General features: G+C 42.2%; 1 protein-coding gene across 11 annotated transcripts in view; it reads left to right on the top strand.

The window, feature by feature from the left end:
* Nucleotides 1-20,596, top strand: part of RHOBTB1 (Rho related BTB domain containing 1) — a 120,227-nt gene that overhangs the window by 79,927 nt on the left and 19,704 nt on the right. For 9 of the 11 annotated variants that reach the window (XM_045877902.3, XM_064594669.1, XM_045877901.3 and 6 more), the window contains 3 exons: nucleotides 1,896-2,097; nucleotides 2,456-2,559; nucleotides 20,381-20,566. In XM_045877902.3, coding sequence (XP_045733858.1) covers nucleotides 1,906-2,097; nucleotides 2,456-2,559; nucleotides 20,381-20,566 — 482 coding nt within the window. In that variant the 5' untranslated portion in view covers nucleotides 1,896-1,905. Of the gene's footprint in view, nucleotides 1-1,895; nucleotides 2,098-2,159; nucleotides 2,360-2,455; nucleotides 2,560-15,292; nucleotides 15,351-20,380; nucleotides 20,567-20,596 lie in introns of those variants that run through there. The other 2 variants (XM_045877905.3, XM_045877906.3) reach the window with 2 other exon arrangements.

Below are 20,596 nucleotides of genomic sequence, written 5' to 3'. Positions count from 1 at the left end.
TGTCCCTTGTACTGTAGTATGTTTCAAAGCATCTCTGGCCTCTACCCACTAGAAGCCAGTAGCACTCCCCCACCCCATGTGACAACCGAAAATATCTCCAGACTTTGTTAAATGTTCTCCAGCAGATATTTAAGGACCACTGGTCTAATCCCAAAGTCAGGCTTATGCCCCATTATACTATGAAATCGGGAACTAATAAAACCATAGGCTAGATTTTGAAGAGATCAATTTGAGGAGTCACCACATGTGAATGATCATCAGAATTGAATTGGAGTTTTTTTTAAGCCTCTTTCTCCACCCGAGACCTTCAAAATCTGCATTTGCCAGGTGGGGAACAGGTATCTGTCTATTTTAAGCCTCTCTGTGGCGTTCGAACCACAGACCAGATCCTAACCTCACCACACATCTGTTCTTTGAATCACTCCACTCAATTCTTGCCAAATAGTCTCTAGCCTCAGTTTTAACACCTCCTGTGATGGTGTTACAGGAGACAATCTCGTGTTCAGATGGTACAAACTGGGAAGAAGTATTCATTCTACTTAATAACCTTCCTTCTGTCTCTCCCTCTATACTCTTAATCTCATATTATCCAAATTATCTGTTTTCTCAAATCAGGTGACTTACTGAGTCCCAGATATGTATTAAGCCCTACTCTGAACAGTTTCTTGACCATTATAGCCATTAAAATCACTCTCAACTTGTTAAAAGTGACCATCTAGGGATCCCTGGGCAGCTCAGTCGGTTAGGCATCCGACTCTTGATTTCGGCTCAGGTCATGATCTCAGGGTCCTGAGATCAAGCCCCACATTGGGTTCCATGCTCAGCAGGGAGTCTGCTTCTCTCTCTCTCTCTCTCTCTTTCTATTCCTCTCCCTTTGCCCCTCTCCTGCTCGCACGCTCTCTCTCTCTCTAATAATAATTTTTTTAAAGTGACCATCTAACCAGTTTTCTCCATTTAACAATAGACTTCCTCAAAAGGGCAATTACAATTCATTAAAATCTTAAAATCTTACATGGTTGGTCACCCATCCAGCTGCTGCCAGGAAGCAGTCCGCTTTGTATTTTGTGGAAGTTCCTGCCCCCAGGCGGGTGGGCAGCTGGCAAGAGCTTTCTCTCTTCCTTTTGACCCCTCACGCAACAACCCTCTTAAACCTTTTTGATGGTTTCAGGAAGATTCCAAACTAGCTCCTCATCCTGGTAAAATCATTCTTTACCATATGTTCCAGATTTCTTGATGAAAACAGAAAGAGAACTTAAAAGTATATTGCTTTATGATGCCCCTCTTGAGAATACCATTTTTATGAATTTGATTAATAAAAACAGATGAATAAATATAAATTGATTTTATGGCTGTATCAAAATTCAGTTTTACAGTTTACCCTTCTTTAAAGCCGAGTAATCCTTTCTGCTTGCACTTTGGATCCCCCTCTAAGTCACCCATGATAGTGGAGAACCTACAGTAAACTGCCTTTCAGTGGGAGATTTGGGGTCGGTGGAAGATTGTGATGGTGTGGATGCTGATATCACCAAGGCAGCTTACGCCCCGATGTCTAAAGTTAACCCTGCAGGTGACCGGTCTCTTTCGTGGGTGCACACGAGTAGCTAGTGAACTGTAAATGTGTGCCAATGGTCCTGACTTGCCTGGATGGCTTTTCAGTAGGCAGGTTGTGTTTAGAGAAAACCAAGGAGAAAATAACATGGTAACAGGAATAAACCATTTGGGGTCAAAATAACAATCCGGCGATGTTTTTGTACTTGTGTGAGACATAAATAGAAAACCTGAGTTTGAGTTAAGCTTCGTATGAACTTCCAAACTTCTTGCTTATGCTTGGGCACCTCCAGAGAAGCGCCTGGACCGCTCTCGTCTTTGATTGCTCCGTCACTGTCTTCTTACAGAGCTTTATAAATGGACACTGACATGGACTACGAAAGACCCAACGTTGAAACCATCAAGTGTGTGGTCGTGGGAGACAATGCTGTGGGGAAGACGCGCTTGATCTGTGCCAGGGCGTGCAACACGACGCTGACACAGTATCAGCTGCTGGCCACCCACGTGCCTACTGTGTGGGCGATTGACCAGTACCGAGTGTGCCAGGAGGTAAGGGGTATAGAGTTTCTTTAGACTGCTAAGGGGACATCCCTCCTGCTGCCAGTCTGATTTTAAAAGGGGGTCGGGGTAATTTGTGCATGCAAAATCAAGCTAATGTTCTTAGTGCCGCCAGAGAAAACAAAAGCAAAGTGCGCCCTTGGGAGTCTGGCTACCCTATCCTGAACGAGGAGGGTTTGAGTGGTGTGATTCCAGGAAGAGAATTCGGACTTAGCTCAAGTCCTGTTAGATGGAACAAGAAAGCTAAATGCAGGTGGGACAAGTGGGCCTGGAGGGTGCTGACCTGCGCACTCTTCTGCTGAGGAGCCTCTGAATGACACTGAGCAGGAATGCACTCTCTCTCCTGCAGGTCCTGGAGCGTTCCCGGGATGTTGTGGATGAAGTGAGCGTCTCTCTCAGGCTTTGGGATACTTTCGGCGATCATCACAAGGACAGGCGTTTTGCATATGGCAGGTAAACCAAGACCGCTGCCGTGCGGTTGAGCTTGAGTACGATTTCCTTTCCAAAACCTGCAGCTGCTTCATAAATCAACAAAAGCCACAACATATGGCCTTGAAATGTGTTGGGTTCTGCGCTGTGTTTAAGAAAAAAGAAAAAAAATGGTATTGTTTTCTGATGTCAAGAAAAGCAGTCTGCCTTGAAACTAGGTCCCTCCCAGGAAGTCCCTCGTTTAAAACAACCAGTGTTCATTAAACTGGGACGATAGCTAGAGGATTCTGGTGTGCTCTGGCCCTGAGCTGCTTTGATTGCTATTTTCCTGAATGGTAATTTATTTACCTTTTGTTAGAATGTTTTAAGTTATTTTAGTGCTTGGCCACCCCACTTCAGAAGGTCTCTTTGGTCTTTTCATGACCATATTAGCAGAGTCTCATGTTATTTGCTTTGGGCTTTGTTATCTGAAAAGTCTATTATTTTTATTTGAAGGTCGTTTTTAAAAAGAAAGAAAAATACCTCTGAAATCATTCACAAGGCACGTTTCCAAAATGAAATGAAGCACTAATGTCTATTTTACTTTAAAAATCAAGGAAAAATCCAGAAGAAGGAAAAATCCAGTGAAATCCCTGTAGTGAGTCTAGGACACTGATATGACGAGGAACATGGTCGAAATGCCTGAAAGTCTTTAGCAACTTCTTCTTGTCACCAGAACTTTTAAGGTCTCTTGGTGAATGTGTTATAAGCTATCAAAATCCAGATAAGGAGGAGATTTTCTTACCCCTTAATTGTAAATTAACACATTTGATCTTAAGGTTAGAATTAAGGTGTCGTGGATCCTCTGTCCCTTGTTAACATCGAATGTCATGTGATCTCACAGGATTGGATTAGATACTCAAGGCCGTGATTTCCTCCTTGGTATTGAGATAGGCATTTTAAAAAGTACCTCTCTTTCTTCAAGCCAGTAGCTCTCTGAAGGCTCTGAACAGACTTTTACTGGCATTTATCCACATTATCTAAAATACTGAATAAAGCTGCTGAAAGGGTTTGTCCCTTTCCCGAGAAGTTGCTCACACACCGAAAGAATCTGCCGTTTAGACCAGTTTGTTCGTGGGGACTCAAGAGAGAGGCACAAGGGAAGTAAAACATTGATTTTAATGTCCCCTGGGTAATGAGGACTTTTGAGGTTATAGTGTTGTAGATACTTTTCTTCTCCTTGAATTTCCTGTTTCATAATTTCTTTTCTTTCCATGGTGTTCTTGATTCTTATATTAGTTGCCATTTGGGTTTTTTTGTTCTTTTATCCAAGTATTCCACACAAAAAAAAATAATGATAAAGTCCGCATAAGTCCCAGGCGGTCGGATTTGTAATCTCTATGGTTGTAAGCCAGCATGATAAAATGATTACTTTAAGCAAAGGAAGGATGGATGCCATAGATTGCCGTGGACATTTTGTACCCTCACTTCTAAAAAGCTGTCTGAAAACGATGGACCTCGCACTGAGCTTACAGAGTGTTTGGGTTTACCTGCTCCAGACTGTTTCACCAGCTCAGCGGCTTGTTGCCACTTGAATTTTATGCAGTTGGAAGAACGAGTTTTACCTTGGCCCCACAGTGTAACTCTTATCCTTTGGTAATAGAAGGATTACTTCTACACTGTCGTGTGAGATTCCTACTTAGGAGCTTAATGGCACGATGGCCGGCCTCGATCTCACATCGACAGGCATCCCCAAGGGGCCTTGTCCGGCCCCCTGATGTATCTGGGGTCTTTTGGCAATGGGTCATCCCTGTGTTTGTTCCCTCCCAACAAAAATAAGCTGCTGTTTCATGTGACTCCATCAGTTCCAACTTCATTGTTCTGCTCCCTTGTCTGTAGCGTTTGGTCCTATCAGCTCGAACCTGCTCCCCCTTTGACGTGGAAACAGGATGTGTTCTTCAAGCCAAGTCTGATCCTCTGAGCGACACAGAGGGGCTTCAGGAAACACTCCCGTGTTTCTGGCCCAGCTCTCTGTGGGCCTCAGTTTATGTGCTTGTTTGTACCTTGTGTTTCCTCTGTCTTCTCCGATTCTCCGCAGCCTGCAGGCGTCCTGCCACAGACCCCACCACGGGTAAAGAACAAAACCCAGAGCTGTTCTGTCTCAGCCTCCGGCATCTTTCTGTAACCTAAATATGTGATTCCACATTGATGTGACACCAAAAGCTTACATTTTGTGGAAGAGTCTGGTAGTGATAGGAGTTCCTTTCACTTGGTACAGGGTTCTGGCCGCTGTATTTCATTGCTTTGCAAGAGCTGATTAATTTCTTTGTGACTTCCATTTTTAGCTTTGTATCATTCGGGAAGGAAAAAAATCCTAATTATAATTTTTGACAATCAGTTTGGTTTGCACACCTGCTTTTTTTGATGGATGTTTTTACTGTGCTTGGTGTGAATGACGAATCAGTAGGATGTGATATATTCCTTATACCTGGAAATGTATTTGGAACCTCTTTAAAAATCATTCGTTTGAGGGGTGCCTGGGTGGCTCAGTCGTTAAGCGTCTGCCTTCGGCTCGGGTCATGATCCCAGGGTCCTGGGATCGAGCCCCGCATCGGGCTCCCTGCTCAGCGGGAAGCCTGCTTCTCCCTCTCCCACTCCCCCTGCTTATGTTCCCTCTCTTGCTGTGTCTCTCTCTGTCAAACAAATAAATAAAATCTTTAAAAAAAAAAAAATCATTCGTTTGATTCTTACAGTGACTGTAGGCGAAACCAGAGTCCTAGGAAGATGACTTAGACCTTGTCTTCAGCATCCTCTGCTTCCTTGCACCGGGGTAGTTAATAAGGTGCCCCCTCAAACATTCTCTGGCACGGACAGGCTCTACTTGCAGCGTGGATCCTGTGGGCCAAGGTGCTGTTGGTCTGCCCACTTGAATTTGTACATTTCCTAGCATGAGAGAACTATAAGCAGAAGGGCATTAATTTTTCAACCCATTTTTTAACCATCCAGAATAATAGCTCCAATTTATCGAAGGCTTACATGTGCCAGTCAAAATATTAGGTGCTTTGCCAACATTATTTCAGTTAATCCTTTCAGGAACCCTAGAAGGCAGAGATTCTCACCATGCTACAGCTGAGGGCAGAGTTGAGTTCTTTTACTACCATAACATGCCCAAGAGTGAGTTTCAGAGACAGGGTCAAACCCACCCCTGCCTGACTCCTGGCTCCCACACCTTCTGCTGTACCAAGCTACCTCAGCCTCATTGTAAAGAGATGCAGCTGGAACCCAGCCCCACATTGATGAGCTGAGTGCCTCTTTGCTCTTCCGTATTTGTGCAAAGGCTTAGAACTAGAAGAGATCTCTCAAGGTCACCTGGTTGACCCCTCTGCTTCAGGAAGGGAAATTATCCACCCAAGGAAAATACTGAGTATAGGAGTCCTTCTACTATTGGATGGAGGGGAAAGATAGCAGAGCACCCTCAGCATCCTAACATGTAATATGTCTGGCATCTGTCAAACCCTCTCTTGTCTGGAGTGAATGACTCCCAACTCTCTTGTAGCCTTTCTTCCCACCACCTACTTTCTCTCCACTTTGGGTGAACCTTTGAAGCTCTTTGCTGGATCTTTAAAATATCAAGAACACAAATGTACCTAGTAACCAGACTGTGGTTAACTGCTCTTTTTTGGCAAGAAGACAGTCTCTTTTTAAAGGGCTATTGGCTCCAGGTTTTCCCCCCCAGAACCGACCGTTGTAAGAATGAAATGTTCACAGTCAGGTACCTGGCACGGAAAATACAGGGAGGATGGGTTCTGCCTTTCCACAGGGCATCAGGGCCCGTGCTGCTCTCCGATATCACACCACGCATAAGTGATTACCAATTTATTGTTTCCTTTCCTTGAAAACCTCCACCATTGATCTGTCTCAGGATCAGATAGCCTTCCAACACGTCATAAAGCCTGTGGTGCTGGGAGTGGTGCTAACAGCAGCTCCAATCGAATCAAGGCTTCCTGTGAGCCAGGCCTGTGCTTGACGCTTCACCACTTCATTCTTGCAGTGACCCTGCAAAGTAGGCTCATTTCACAGTTGAGCAAACAGGCACAGAATGGGGCTAAGGTCAGTCAGCTGGGAAAGGGTAGGCCTGAACTTGTCCTGTTCGTTCTGTCTGACTCCAGAGCCCATACCGTTCCTCTCCAGCATGTTGTGGCTAGAAATGATAGACTGATGACCAGCTTACCTTACAGTTATTCCCAGTCCAGCCTGATGTTTATGCTGTTCTGTGTGGGCAGTGAAGACCAGCATTCTCCGCCTATCACCAGCTCTAATATGCCGTTGTGCCTCTTAAGTCCTTTAATACAGAACAAACAGCTTCTTTCTTTAAATAGCTAAACAGGAGAGCTTCCACTTTCGGTAAAAATGATACATCCAATTGAGCTTTTTGAAAGGGAGCGGGAGCCTTGGGTACTTTATATGGCATGCTCTCCCCTGAAAATTTAACTTAGGTGTCCAGATCCTCACCTGTACACCCCACAGTTCCTGGGCATATTTTCTGTTCAGTTGGAACTCATTTATTAATACAGATTATTCATTTATTAATACAGATTATTCTTCCACACCGATTTCTCTCAAATGTCAGTTCCTATGAGAGGTACGGTATGTGTTTTAAATGACAACATTAATCAGAGCCATGGTTTCTGTGTGTCTATTTAGACAAGATAGGTCTGGTTCCACAGTCAAGACACATGTAATCAGATATACCATGAACACATCCCATTCTGAATGCTCGGTTGAGGCTCTTTTAAAAATTCAGGACTATGGGGCGCCTGGGTGGCTCAGTTGGTTAAGCAACTGCCTTCGGCTCAGGTCATGATCCTGGAGTCCCGGGATCGAGTCCCGCATCGGGCTCCCTGCTCGGCAGGGGGTCTGCTTCTCCCTCTGACCCTCCTCCCTCTCATGCTCTCTGTCTCTCATTCTCTGTCTCAAATAAATAAATAAAATCTTTAAAAAAAAAAAAAAAAACGTACCTCCTGGGGCGCCTGGGTGGCTCAGTTGGTTAAGCGACTGCCTTCGGCTCAGGTCATGATCCTGGAGTCTCGGGATCGAGTCCCGCATCAGGCTCCCTGCTCGGCAGGGAGTCTGCTTCTCCCTCTGACCCAACCCCCTCTCATGCTCTCTCTCTCTCATTCTCTCTCAAATAAATAAATAAAATCTTAAAAAAAAAAAAATTCGGGACTATGGGTGACCAGTGTTTATGTCTTTGTCTGGGATTGGCTGTACTTGTGGTTAATGGCAAGGGGAAAAGTAGGAAGCATCTAATGTGTCTAGAAAGAGTGCTTTGAATTAGCTCTTCTTGTCCACGCAGGTTATAAACGCTGGGCCAGAAGTAACAGTCTAATGACCATTTCAGGACAGCAAAAAGCCTGTTCGACCGTGAAATCTATCAAGTGGAGGTGGGCCTGGGCCAAGACTAGGCTGAGGCAATAAGGCACTCACCTTGGGCATAAAATATAAATAGTAGTAACTTTTAAAAGATAGGATCACTGGTTTTTTTTTTTTTCTTTCAAGCTCGGTAGGGCTCAGCATGGCACTATTACTGGTCCTGACTTTATTTAAAATTTTGATACTTTATTCACCATGGATTTTTTTTTTTTTTTTGCCTTATTGATTTTCTTTAAAAATAAAGTAGGCATCTGGATTATAGTTTTTTGGCACCTCGTTGAATTTTGCATCTGAAATAAAAGAGTCCTGCTCACTCTCAAGACCCTCTTCACCTGAGTCCTGGCCCCGATGGTGTAGTTGAGAAATACGTAGCAAAGCAGCAAAAGGAGGAAGGTTCACAATGTGCATACTATATGGAAAAGTAACCCAAACCGCACTTCTAAATGTGGGCACAAAAGGATCTAGGGAAATTATTGCTACCTCTGTCCTAAAGCTATGTAGTCCTGTGTACTGCTGTGGCCCCAAGAACTACGATTTGCCCAGGTTATAGAAAACAGGAGAAAGGGGGCCCCTGGGTGGCTCAGTCGGTTAGGCATCTGACTATTGATCTCAGCTCAGGTCTTGATCCCGGGGTGATGAGTTCAAGCCCTGTGTTGGGCTCCACACCCACTACTTGGAAGGAAGGAAGGAAGGAAGGAAGGAAGGAAGGAAGGAAGGAAGGAAGGAAGGAAGGAAGGAAGGAAGGAAGGAAGGAAGGAAGGAAGGAAGGAAGGAAGGAAGGAAGGAAGGAAGGAAGGAAGGAAGGAAGGAAGGAAGGAAAGGAAGGAAGGAAGGAAGGAAGGAAGGAAGGAAGGAAGGAAGGAAAAAGAAAAGAAAAGAAAAAAGAATCAAGTAGAAAGACTTGGAAGAATAGCTAGCTGGACCAAGGAACAGGAATTTATTTGTTCCCCAAGAGGTTGGACTAAACTGCAAGTTTGAGTAGACCTGCCCATGCTGGTTGTTCTGATGTCAGAGTTCTAGGGAGAGGTAAATCAGCAAATTTTAGCCAGTTCCTGGATGATTATAAAGCAGGGGGTCCTCAAGCCATGCTTTGTTACACACTGCCATGAAATCATCATGATTATCATGCTCTTTACTGAACCTCAGCCAAAAGGGAGGACTCTCTTAAAGATTAGAGACAGAGCCTTCGAGTGAAGGAAACCAAGGAAAGGAGCACATACTGTGTGATTCCGTTCCTATAACATTCTGGAAAATGCAACCCATGGTGACAGAAAGTAGATCACTGGTTGCCTGGGAAAGAAGAGGGAGGGGGAGGATAGATTACAAAGGGACACAAGGAAACTTTGGAGGTGATGGAAGTGTTTGTTATTTTGATTGGGATGTGATAGTATTGGGTGCATAATATGTATGTCAGAACTAATCAAACTAACCCTTTAAGTCTGCGAAGTTTATTGTATTTAAATAGTATCTCAAATATTTTTTAAATAAAAATATTTTTATGGATAGTCAAGGTAATCCCGGAAATGTGAGGAAATGTGCACGGTAGACAATATATGTTTTAATTATTTATAGAACTTCAAGTTAATTCACATTGAAAATACAAATCATTTGTGTGAACTTAGGGGGAAAAAATGCGACCAGATCTTGAATAGATGACTGTGGGAAATAGGATGGTTCTAGAATCTCAAAGCTCAGTGATGGAACACTATCAGATTTTCCCCAAATCATGCTGACTCCCTTTCCCCAGAGGTAAGCCCTCAGCTGTGTGGATCAGTCTGACCAAGGGGCCTGTGTCTTTGGCTGTGGTTGTGTTTGTATCTTTTTCTAAGATACATTGGCGAGCTACCCTGTGATAGCTGAAGAGAGGACTCCACGTTCCCTGGAAGTTTCCTGTTTCTCCATTTCTCCCTCAAATAGTAACAATGTGGGCTTTTGTAGTTGGTTCCTTCTGCAACTGGGGAGTGCAGTGATAACCTGTGGGAGTATACAAATTATCTTGTCCATTTCGTACTCAGTCACCCTGGCTGAGGATTGGGTGCAGAGGTGGGCCTGGAGTGTCCTTCCCCTGGGTTAGGTCGCTGCCCATTGGGTGTGAGGCTCCACCCCACTTTGTTTCTCTGGACTGAGTCCCAGCCTCCTTGTCCAGCCTGGTCTCTTGCTCCAGACATAACAATATTTGCAGTTCTGTGTTCTCTGTAGCGGGTAGGCCCACAAACGTGCATTACATCCATCTAGAAATTACACCCCTGCCCACCTATTCTTTACCTAGTTAATTACCACAACTGTTCTAAGAATTTAGGACAAGGATCGCAAACTCCTCCCCTAAGTCCCCTCCATACTCTCCGCCTCCCTGTCACCTTTAGAATCCAGGTGAAATGTCTCTCCTTTATGTTCCACCTGACACCCTGGCAAATCTCTATCATAGCCATAATCGCACTGTTTGAAAATTGGCTCCTTCATCATCTTCTTCTGTTGCCCTTATGCTATTATTCCTAGTATCTGTAGGACAGGAATTTTGTCTGTTTACTCTATGTCTCCAATGCTGGGGGCCTGGCACATAGGAGAAGCTTCATAAATGTTAGTTGAATACGTGCATGAATCTATCAATCAATCTTGTACATGGCAGGATCTTCTAAGGCATTTACAAGGAAATATCATTATAACAAACTCCAAACTGTTTCACTAAGTTGAATTTTATATTTCCACTTTTTTATAGTAAGAATCACAAATCATGTACCACTGTGAGGGTGATACGGATGGAAAACTCTGGTGCCTAGCCTCTCCTTAATGAATTAGCAGATGAAAAGATACGCTGCAAGGCCCAGAGAAAAAGGAGGGAGGTACACTGAGCCACATCCCTGAAACCACCTTTTCCCCCCAAATTTTTAGGTTTGTAAATTCTTTTCATAAAACCCTGTTTGAATGAGTATTTTTTTTATTATTATGTTATGTTAGTCACCATACAGTACATCATTAGTCTTTGATGTAGTGTTCCATGATTCATTGTTTGTGTATTAACACTCAGTGCTCCATGCAAAACGTGCCTTCCTTAATACCCATCACCAGGGGAGTATTCTTTTTTAAAAAATATTTTATTTATTTATTTGAGAGAGAGAGAGAGCTAGCACAAATGAGGAGGGGGAGGGCAGAGGGAGCCAGAGAAGCAGACTCCCTGCTGAGCAGGGAGTCCGGCATAGGGCTCGGTCCCAGGACCCTGGGATCATGACCTGAGCTGAAGGCAGATGCTTAACCGACTGAGCCACCGAGGCTCCCCTGAATGAGTATTCTTAAACAGAAAATTACTTGTATTAATAGCAACAATTTTCCAATTGTAGGGTGTTTCCTTTCTGAGTGTCATTCCCAAGATCCTTATAAGAATCATTTTTTAATATATATATATATATATATATACACACACACACACACATATACATATATGTATACATATATATATGTATTTACTTTAAATCCATTTGCCCAACGATGAGGGCATTAAGTAGAAAAATTGAAGGTGGATTATTTTACTGCTTTGTGCTTAACCAAAACAAGTGAACAAAAATGCATTAGACTAAATGCATACAAATGATTCAGACACTTAAATGTGGTGGAAATGTATAGATTCTGCACCAAAACACTCAAGCCTAGGACTGCAGTGATACCAGATCATCCGGCACACAGAAAATGTGCCATGCTCTGTACCACCCTCAGCCTGCTGACCCACACTGTCCTTCCTGCTCTGAACTGGTACATCTGGTCTGGTGACCAGAAGACAAAACATCAGAAAGCTGGGATTTCTTTGTGCAACTGAGCCCTGTCCCCAGGATGAATTTGTCCTTGGGAAACAGCAGTGCCAACTGAGATAGGAACAGGGCTTGATTGATGGCTGGGGTCGCTTGTGTTCCAGGACCTGGAAGGATGCTGCCTGTTGTCCAAACACTGCTCAGGTGGCCAGGAAAGACAGTCCGTCGTGGTTCAGTCCAGAGAAGCATTGATGGCCCCACAAGGTGCCATAAAAACATGACAAATGAGGCCGCTGAGATGGGTAAAGAGAATAAGAGACATATGCATTGTTGAATATATTAATGTCTTGCATTCTGTCTTCTCTTTACCTTTTTTTCTATTACTACTTAATAACTGCAAGCTTGACAAGTTGGGTCAAATGATAGCTAAGTGTGTTGACTTTTTATCAGTTTGTGGTGTTTCTATACTGGAACATTCTGATGAAGAAATCTATTTCAGCCCATACAGTTTTCCCTTTTAAATTAAGTGGTAAGAAGAAAGAGACTGTTGAGTAACTCTGCAGTGTCTTCAGGGGATAATTCTATCACTAGCTTTCAGCAGTTACGTTTCAATAAAAGACATGAGCTGGGAAGCCAAAAAGAAAACCTCTCTTGATGAGAATGTTCGGCCATTCTTATTAGCTACAACATACGAGATATATCCTTGGTGACTTTGGAACCCGTAATCACGTTTGTCTGACAATAATTGGTACTGTAAAGTTCACAGGACATTTTCACAGATATTTTTCTTAGTGCAGCTTATCAACAATCCTATCAGTAACTTTTAATGTCAGCCATTCATTAGGTGTCCAAAATCATTCCACCACTTTATTCTCTCCCTGGAACTCCTGTGCCCCCAGCCTAGAGAATATAGTCAGAAGGACAAAGTGCTGAATTACAGAAAGATAAAGCAAATTAGCAAATTATCTTTTCAACTTATCACCTTGGCTATCTATTTTACTGATTTTTTTTTTTTTTTTTTTAGTTTTTGCTATGTTTTTTAAAAAACAAGATGGTCAGGGCACCTGGGTGGCTCAGTCAGTTAAGTGTCTGCCTTTGGCTCAGGTCATGTTCCTGTGATCGAGCCCCATGTGGGGCTCCCTGCTCAGCGGGGAGTCTGCTTCTCCCTTTGCCCCTCCCCCTGCTTGTGCTCACGGGCGAGCTCTCTCTCTCTCTCAAATGACTAAATAAAACCTTTAAAAAATAAAAAACAAGATGGTCTGTGATATGGAGGGTGCTCCCTTCAGCCTTAATTCTGCGTTGCTTACCAAAAGTAACCTGCTGTTTCTTTACACTTCCTTTGCTTTTGGATAATCAAATTCCATGAAGAGATCATTAATCCCTTATTATCTTGGTGTTATGAAAGTATCCAATTAGATGGGGTAAACGGATTTTTTAGATAAATTCCAATAATTAAAAAATATATATTAACTGGTTAATCTCTGCTGTATACCAGAGATACTACATGGCTTTCAGCAGTAATTGCCTGAAGAAATATAATAGCTCACAAACTGTTTTCACTCTTTATCAAAACCCTAATGTATTCTTTAGCTGACTTATTTTAGGCCTAACCTCATTTCTTTTAGACTTTAGGACTGCAGACACATTTGCATCTAGGTCTTTTATCCTTCAATATCTATAAGGCCTTTTTATTCAGTAAACAGCATGGGGGCCTCTTTTGTTACAAACAATTGTGTGGTACACAATGGGAGAGGAACTAATAGGAATGGGACAAACTCCCTGAAGATGAAACTTTTGGTACAGCGGGGAAGACAGCAACATAAATAATTACAACTCAGTGTTAGAAATGCTAAACTACACATGTCAATACCAGGAACAGGGAAGACAGAATTGCTCAGGGCAAGCACTCTGGTATCATTCTTGATTCCTCTTGTCATATCCCACACTCGGGCCATGAGCAAACCCTGCTGGCTACCCCACCCCACCCCCCGCACGTATATATGGAATGTGGCCACTTCTCACCACCTACGCTGCTCCCAGGCCAAAGTCATATCATCTCTTGCGATTGTTACCTTTTCACTGGTCCCATCCTTCTGCCTTTTCCCCCTGACACTCCCCTTCCCACCACCCCACCCCCCACCATTTAGTCAGTTCTCATTATAGTAGTGGGGCAATCCTGTTGAGACATAGATTATATCATGTCATTCTGCTCAAAAACCCCTAACCGTTCACCAGTTCATTCAAAGTTAAGAGCCAGATACCATGAGGCCCTCCCTACCTCGGTCCAGCATTGCCTCCCTGAGCTCAGCTCCTGCTTTTTTTTCCCCCTTATCCTAAGGGACACATCCTGCTTCAGGGCCTTTGCACTAGCTGTTTCCTTTCCACACTAGCTGTTTCCTTCTCTCCCTAGATAGCAGCATGTTAGCTACCTCACTTCCCTCAGGTCTTTACTGAAATGTCATCTGCTCAGTGAAGCCCTCCTTGGTCACCTCATTCCAAAAGCATCTTCTGCTCCCTAATATTTCTGTCCCCCTTCCCTGCTATATTTCCTGTTTGGTACTTGTCACGACCTAACACGCCACATAGTTTACATATTCTTCTTATTGTCCACTAGAAAATGAGCATGAAGATAAGCACAAGGACAGTGATTTGTGTCTTTAACTAATTGCTGTAACCTCAGTGTCTAGGAGAGTACATATGTATGTACACTATCAGTTAATATTGCTGGAAGAAATGATTGAATGATTGCTTATTGCTGTTGGATAAGTGACTTGACAAGTCCTTGTACCTTTATTGATTCAAGGAGGATTGCTGAGAGGTCTGGGTAAACTCCCTTTCCTGTTGTAGTGGAATGATTTTGCTAGTTAGATTTGTTTCAAAAGAGTCAGGGAGGTTAATCCCAGAGACCTCCCATCTGGCATTCAGACTGACATGGAGGCTTGCTTCTATCTACAGCTAGTCTTGCTCTCAGGAGAAAAAGTGAGCAGTACAGGATGGAAGTTCCTCCATCTTTTAGCTTCAGGGAAAGCCAAAGAGGAATGAGAGGTGGTATTGGGAGGGAATTTATTACCACAATTTCACCTTCTCCTATTAAGCAAGCCTTCTTTATGTCAATGCTTCCTGCTCTCATTGACCAGGAGTTAAATAAGATTGCTTAAACTATTTCTTCTAATAAATTACTTGTGCTTCACCCAATTTCACATGCATTCACTTTTTCTGATGATTGTGTGAGATGTATGAATATACTACAGGGAGCATAGATTGCTAAGTAGAGAAAATGGGATGTTGAGTGAAAAATAGCCAGTTTCTATTGGATGATAACCCAGAACCTTCTACAGCAGGACCAATGTCCCCCGTAATAGTTGTATCACGATCGAAGAGCCAACCGTTTTTAAGACTCAAGTTTTATCTATCTCAGGGTTTGGTGCCGTTGGTGGGATGTTGATACGGCTTTCCTGCCCTTAAGAGCGTGCATTGCTTTGGCCTCAGTTTTGGAGGGTGGGGGAAGACCGGTTTAAAATGTTGCTTCCTACTAAACATGCAGTTATGGGCTTGGAAGAAATAGTCGCGCATGCTAATCACTCCCAAATCTGGATATATTGCAGGGTATTTTGACAGTTTCCCCCACATAACATCTGTACTTAAGAAGCCTCACTGCTATTGGTAAAGTATTGACTTGATTTCTCTGCTCACATCCAGGGCACTGCATGGTACTGCCCTGCTCTCCCCAGATCCCCCCGCCAGGCGCTCCCCTACAGACCTCTCCATCTTCCATGAGTATGAGCTTACATAAGAACCATTCATCTCCTGATGGTTATGTTCACCGATCACTGACAACTCCCTGTGCATCTCATACACACCGGGCTGCTTCCCTACTAAAACTTCCCAAAACCACATGTGACACATTCCCTTTCTCTGCCATGCTCCCAGCTCTTTTGTGCTGTTTTGATCTGTTTGCATAGCGCTGTAGGACCACATGCATGAAAGGTGTGTTGTTGACATGAATGGTTTTGAAAATGTTTCTGTAAAGAACCTACCTAGGTTATAGGGGGAGAAGGAAGCTTGAAGCCCCAAAGAGGGAGATCAGGGACTCCTACTTGAACCTTGGCCAGAAGGGGACCTGTGCGCACCGACAAAGGAAAGAAGCCCATTAAAATGTGATCATGATCTCTACCAAGATGAAGGACATAGGGAGTCTCTACTAAAAAAAGAAATGGTAGGCAGTACTGACGTGTAAAGAAGTAGGGTCCTACCACAGAACAAAAAGCTTTAAAGGGTATGTTAACAAGGAGATACTTCCAAGTGAAACTCAAATAAATAGAACTGTTGGTTTACTCTTGGTCACCAAGTGTGCATCAGCAAGAGACAAGACCAGAATTGGCCCGTGGGAGAAGGGCATTTGACTGTCCCGCTCACAGCTCTCTGGAGGACCAGCTGGAACCCACGAACCTTCACAATGGCCCATCAGATTCGCCTAATGCTAGGCTCTTAGATAAAGGATAACTTAGGTATTTTTTTCTCCACTTAACCAGATAAGAAAACTCAAGGCCTGCAGAAGCTCCTTAGCCGGACAGTGGTGGCAGTGTGGATGGGACTAGAAAAGGCGAAATAAACCAAGAAGATAAGAACACTTCTGTGATAGGAAGGAGCTTGGGAAATCCATTCTTAACAACGCAGTGTTATAGTGATTGTCTACCCTTTTTCAACCACTTCTTCAAAGGACGAATTTGATATTTCACATTGGAAAAGCAGTTTACCTTCTGGTTGCTTCTCTGACCTTTTCCCACCACATTTGCTCTCTTTCACTGTAGATGTTATAAAGACAGGCCTGGGCAATTTGTATGGCCTTGGCTGTTTCAAGCCTAGCTTGAGCCGAGATGTGTGGGTAAGATGCACTGTTTTCAGATTTTTTTTCTTGCATCCATCAACAAAGATTGGTCCCAACGTTGCACACACTCCTTATGTTACCCAGATACCTTTGCCAATTTTTTACATGCTATCTTTGGCCCACGGTCTCCTTAAAAGATAACTGGAAAAAACATGTTGTCTTGTTTGTTTAATATCTGAAGAAAAACTGATACAACTGAGGTTGGCTTTATCAGCTCAAGCATTTTTGGATGACTTGGGCTCTCTCCGACCCCCCTCCCCACCTCCCACCCTTCTATGAAGCGAGATTCGCAATTGTTTCGACGCACAGATTTACTCTGGATTCTTTTTTACTTAACTAATCAAAACATTACTCCATGGGGATTATTAGTGAAACTTTTATATTAATATCTTCCCCTTAGGGGAAAGAAATTACATTTTTCTCCCCAAAATAAACATTCCATAGGTAAGCAACTGAGACCCTGCACTCTTAAATCCTTTGTAATCCTGGCTTCCTTTAAAACCACTTAGCTGGGTCCAAAAAAACCCCAAAAACAAAAAACAAAATCTAAACCTCTTCCTGCCCCTTCTCAATATTCAAGTTCTGGAGTTTAGAGTTTTGTCTACTCTGTGCTTTGCTTCTGCATTCTCAAATTCTTGTGCTTTCTACTCCAAATAGCTGTAGGACGCCATTTAAACCCTATCAGATTCTTTTTACAGCTGAAATAGGAACCCTGAGGTCATTTCTAGGCTAACCCTGCTGCATAGTATGTGAGAATGTCCTCATCACACCTCCCCCTCCCAATTATTTTTAAACTCAACCCTTCAAGTAAAAAAATGTAACCGAGCCACAGAAGTAGAAATGCTAGAACCTGACTTTTTCTTGTTATCTTTCATAGGCATGGCATTTTTAAACACGGGCTTGTGTCAGACACTGAACAGTCTCCACACAGGAATGAATGTTTTGATTAAAAGTTATTTGATATCTCTAGTTCCTTGGAATTCTGCCTAAAGCTGGAGATATTCTTAGCTGCAGGTCTCGTGCCTTCCTTGACTAGATAGAAAAGCAGCTCAAAATCTAGAGGGACTACATGGCATTCTCAAAATAGTTACTTGATTGTATAGGTGTTTATATGGCAGAGGATCCTGCTGTGTGAAGAGTTAGGGGTTAGGAAAGAATATTGGGCTAAGGAGGAATGTGTCAAAACAGCATCTTTCTGTAGCTCCATCCATCACCACATCCATTGATTCCCAGCCTTTTGGTTAAAATCAGGATTAGGGTACTACATTATTAGGGCAGGCCTGAAGAATGGGATTCTCCATAATTTGTATGTAATGTTTCCTTCACTTGGCATTTGTATTTAGATCAATAAGGGTTAAGCCAAAGACACTGAAGCAAGTTGGTAGGTAAAATAGGATCTTATTTTTTAACCGTTCTCACTGTAAAACAATGGAGATTGCAGTCTCCCAGCCCCTAAATGTGCATTAATAAAAGGAAAAAAGAATAACTTTATTCCAAGGACACAAATAGAATTTTTATTCAATAAGTTATTCTAGCTTCAGAGGTAGTATTGCTCTCATACAACCTCTTCTCTTTAACTGTCATCCTTTTGAGGCAAAATATTTACAGAACATTGAATTCTTTTCCTAGCTTTCCAAAAGCATTTCATGCATTGAGATATTGATGCGACACAGTTAGAGGTTGGGCCCTCCGGACCTGTATTGTGTGTTGGCATTATGCTACTATCATCAAGAGATGCCATTTTTTCCAACCCCCAAGGTCCTGTCTGTACTTGTTTACAGGTCAACTGAATAGTAACTAGTATGTGTTCAGTGGCATGAGTGTTATCCCGGTAACCTTGGCAACAGAGCCAGCTCTGATTTCAAAACCTCACATGCTGTATCATAAAATTAGATAACAGAATTGACATTCAGCTACATGTCTGTCATATAAATTAAGCCCTGAGAATATTTCCTTCATAGCCATGTGCTTCAATATGGAAATGGGCACCAATTAGAACAATTTTAGGCATATACATACTAGTCTACATTTAGGTACTGGATCCATTTCCTCAATTCTTTCTCTATAATATTGAACCTCACAGATTGCCATGTTAATCTCACTGTGCCAAAATTCATGGTGGCTTTGTTTTACGACCGGGATGAAGCTTAGAGCGGAGCTGCATCAGATATCCTATATAAATAGGATTATGAATAATAGAAAACTCAGCTCCTAAAAAATGTAAAATTCAAAGCATTCTTAGCTTTCCTGGATACCGTTATTTATGCTGATTAGAAGTAAGGCTGTGCACAGAATATTCCACTAACTAAATCAGAATCCTGAAGACAAGACATGCTTCCCTTTCATTTATATACTTATACATATTTTTACACATAATATATTTTCCAGTGTCTATGAATCTCTGATAATATCTATTTCAAGGACATTCTATACATGCAGATTAATACATTCATCTACTTTGAGTCCTAGGTCCTCTTTTATAATTTGTAAATATTTTAATCTCAGGATTTTCCCCTGTATGTGCTGTGGACTGGTGCAGTTTTTCTGGGATATAAATTTAAAGATTCAACTTGTGAATTACATTTAATATAAGCACCCTGCAGTTTTCTGCATTGCAAATGATTATTTTTAGAAATTTTATGGTTGCCCAGATATATTTGTTTGTCTTCATTGATATGTAGGGGGGAAAGCTCATTAATGATTTAAAAAGAAGGTGTTTTGATTCATCGACTTGATTCTTCTCATTACATAAACAGTAAAGGCAATAAATTAGCATCTAATAAAATTGTAAGAGTTTATTTCTGAATTTAGCTGCAAGATAGTCTTGAATGCTTGGGCATAATTTTTCCTATTTTATATTCTTCTGCCTCAATGTTTTCAAAGTCACCATTCAGCATATTTTAACCTAGAATGATTGGTTTATAATTCTTATTAAAGATACCTTTTAGCAGCTGTCAAACACCATAATTGAACAACTGTTTTGTAAAACTGTTCTTTGGCTTCTAGAATGGTAAGTTATTATATAAAAATAGAAGATCCTTATGTCAAAATTGACTATAAAGTACTTTTTTCCTTTCCCCACTTACCTGCCGTGTGTCACATATAACATTTGAGAAATATGCTTCCGACATTCTCTTATTAGTCATCCACCTAAGTCTTGCTGGCTTTCTGTTAAACACGACCGTCTTGCCATATCCCTAGTAAAGAGTCAAAATCCCTGAAAATTCAGGACATTTTCTTTTCAGAAACAGATAAGTGGTTGTGCTCCCTACATGTGTGTTTAAGTGGGAAGAAGGGCAGAAATCCTTCTGTGTATTTGCTGACCCCGGACAGCAAATACCTATTATGTTTTCAGTAATGTTTAAACTGTTTGCTTTATCTCATTGGGTTGAGTCATCATCGCCTTTACGTTTAAACTGGTAAAAGGTAGTTTTTATTGTTTTATTTTATCTTGAAACTATTTCTTGTGACAAACAGAAATAGTTCCGCATGTTGTGGTTCCAGGACTGAATCAAGTGTGGGTAATCATCAGTATTGTAAAATAACATCATGAGAAACTTCGATACATAGGCGTTCTGCAGTGTGGTATGAGAATAAACTCAGGCTGTGTTGGTACTGGAATGTGGGGGCTTCTCAAGCTGTTTGCATGACTCCGAGATGTATTTTAATATCCATGGTTTTGTTTTGTTCTGTTTTGTTTTATTGTGACATGATATGGCCTTAGATGGATGGGGTGGGGGGGACCATAATGATCAAAGAAAAAAAGTGATAAGGCAATACAGCTTCTTTTGTGATTTCCTTTTAGGTCTGATGTTGTGGTCCTCTGTTTTTCTATCGCTAATCCCAATTCCTTAAATCATGTGAAAACCATGTGGTATCAAGAAATCAAGCACTTTTGCCCCCGCACACCTGTTGTTCTGGTTGGCTGCCAGCTAGACCTCCGCTATGCTGATCTCGAAGCTGTTAATCGAGCCAGACGCCCTTTAGCGAGGTAAGCCAAGGGACTCGGTGATTTGCTGTG

This window comes from Mirounga angustirostris, unplaced genomic scaffold (genome assembly GCF_029215605.1).
Source record: "Mirounga angustirostris isolate CCGP_5_RB_7025 unplaced genomic scaffold, mMirAng1.0.hap1 SCAF_6, whole genome shotgun sequence".
Classification (NCBI taxonomy): domain Eukaryota; kingdom Metazoa; phylum Chordata; class Mammalia; order Carnivora; family Phocidae; genus Mirounga; species Mirounga angustirostris.
This window is presented reverse-complemented; position numbering and strand designations above follow the sequence as displayed.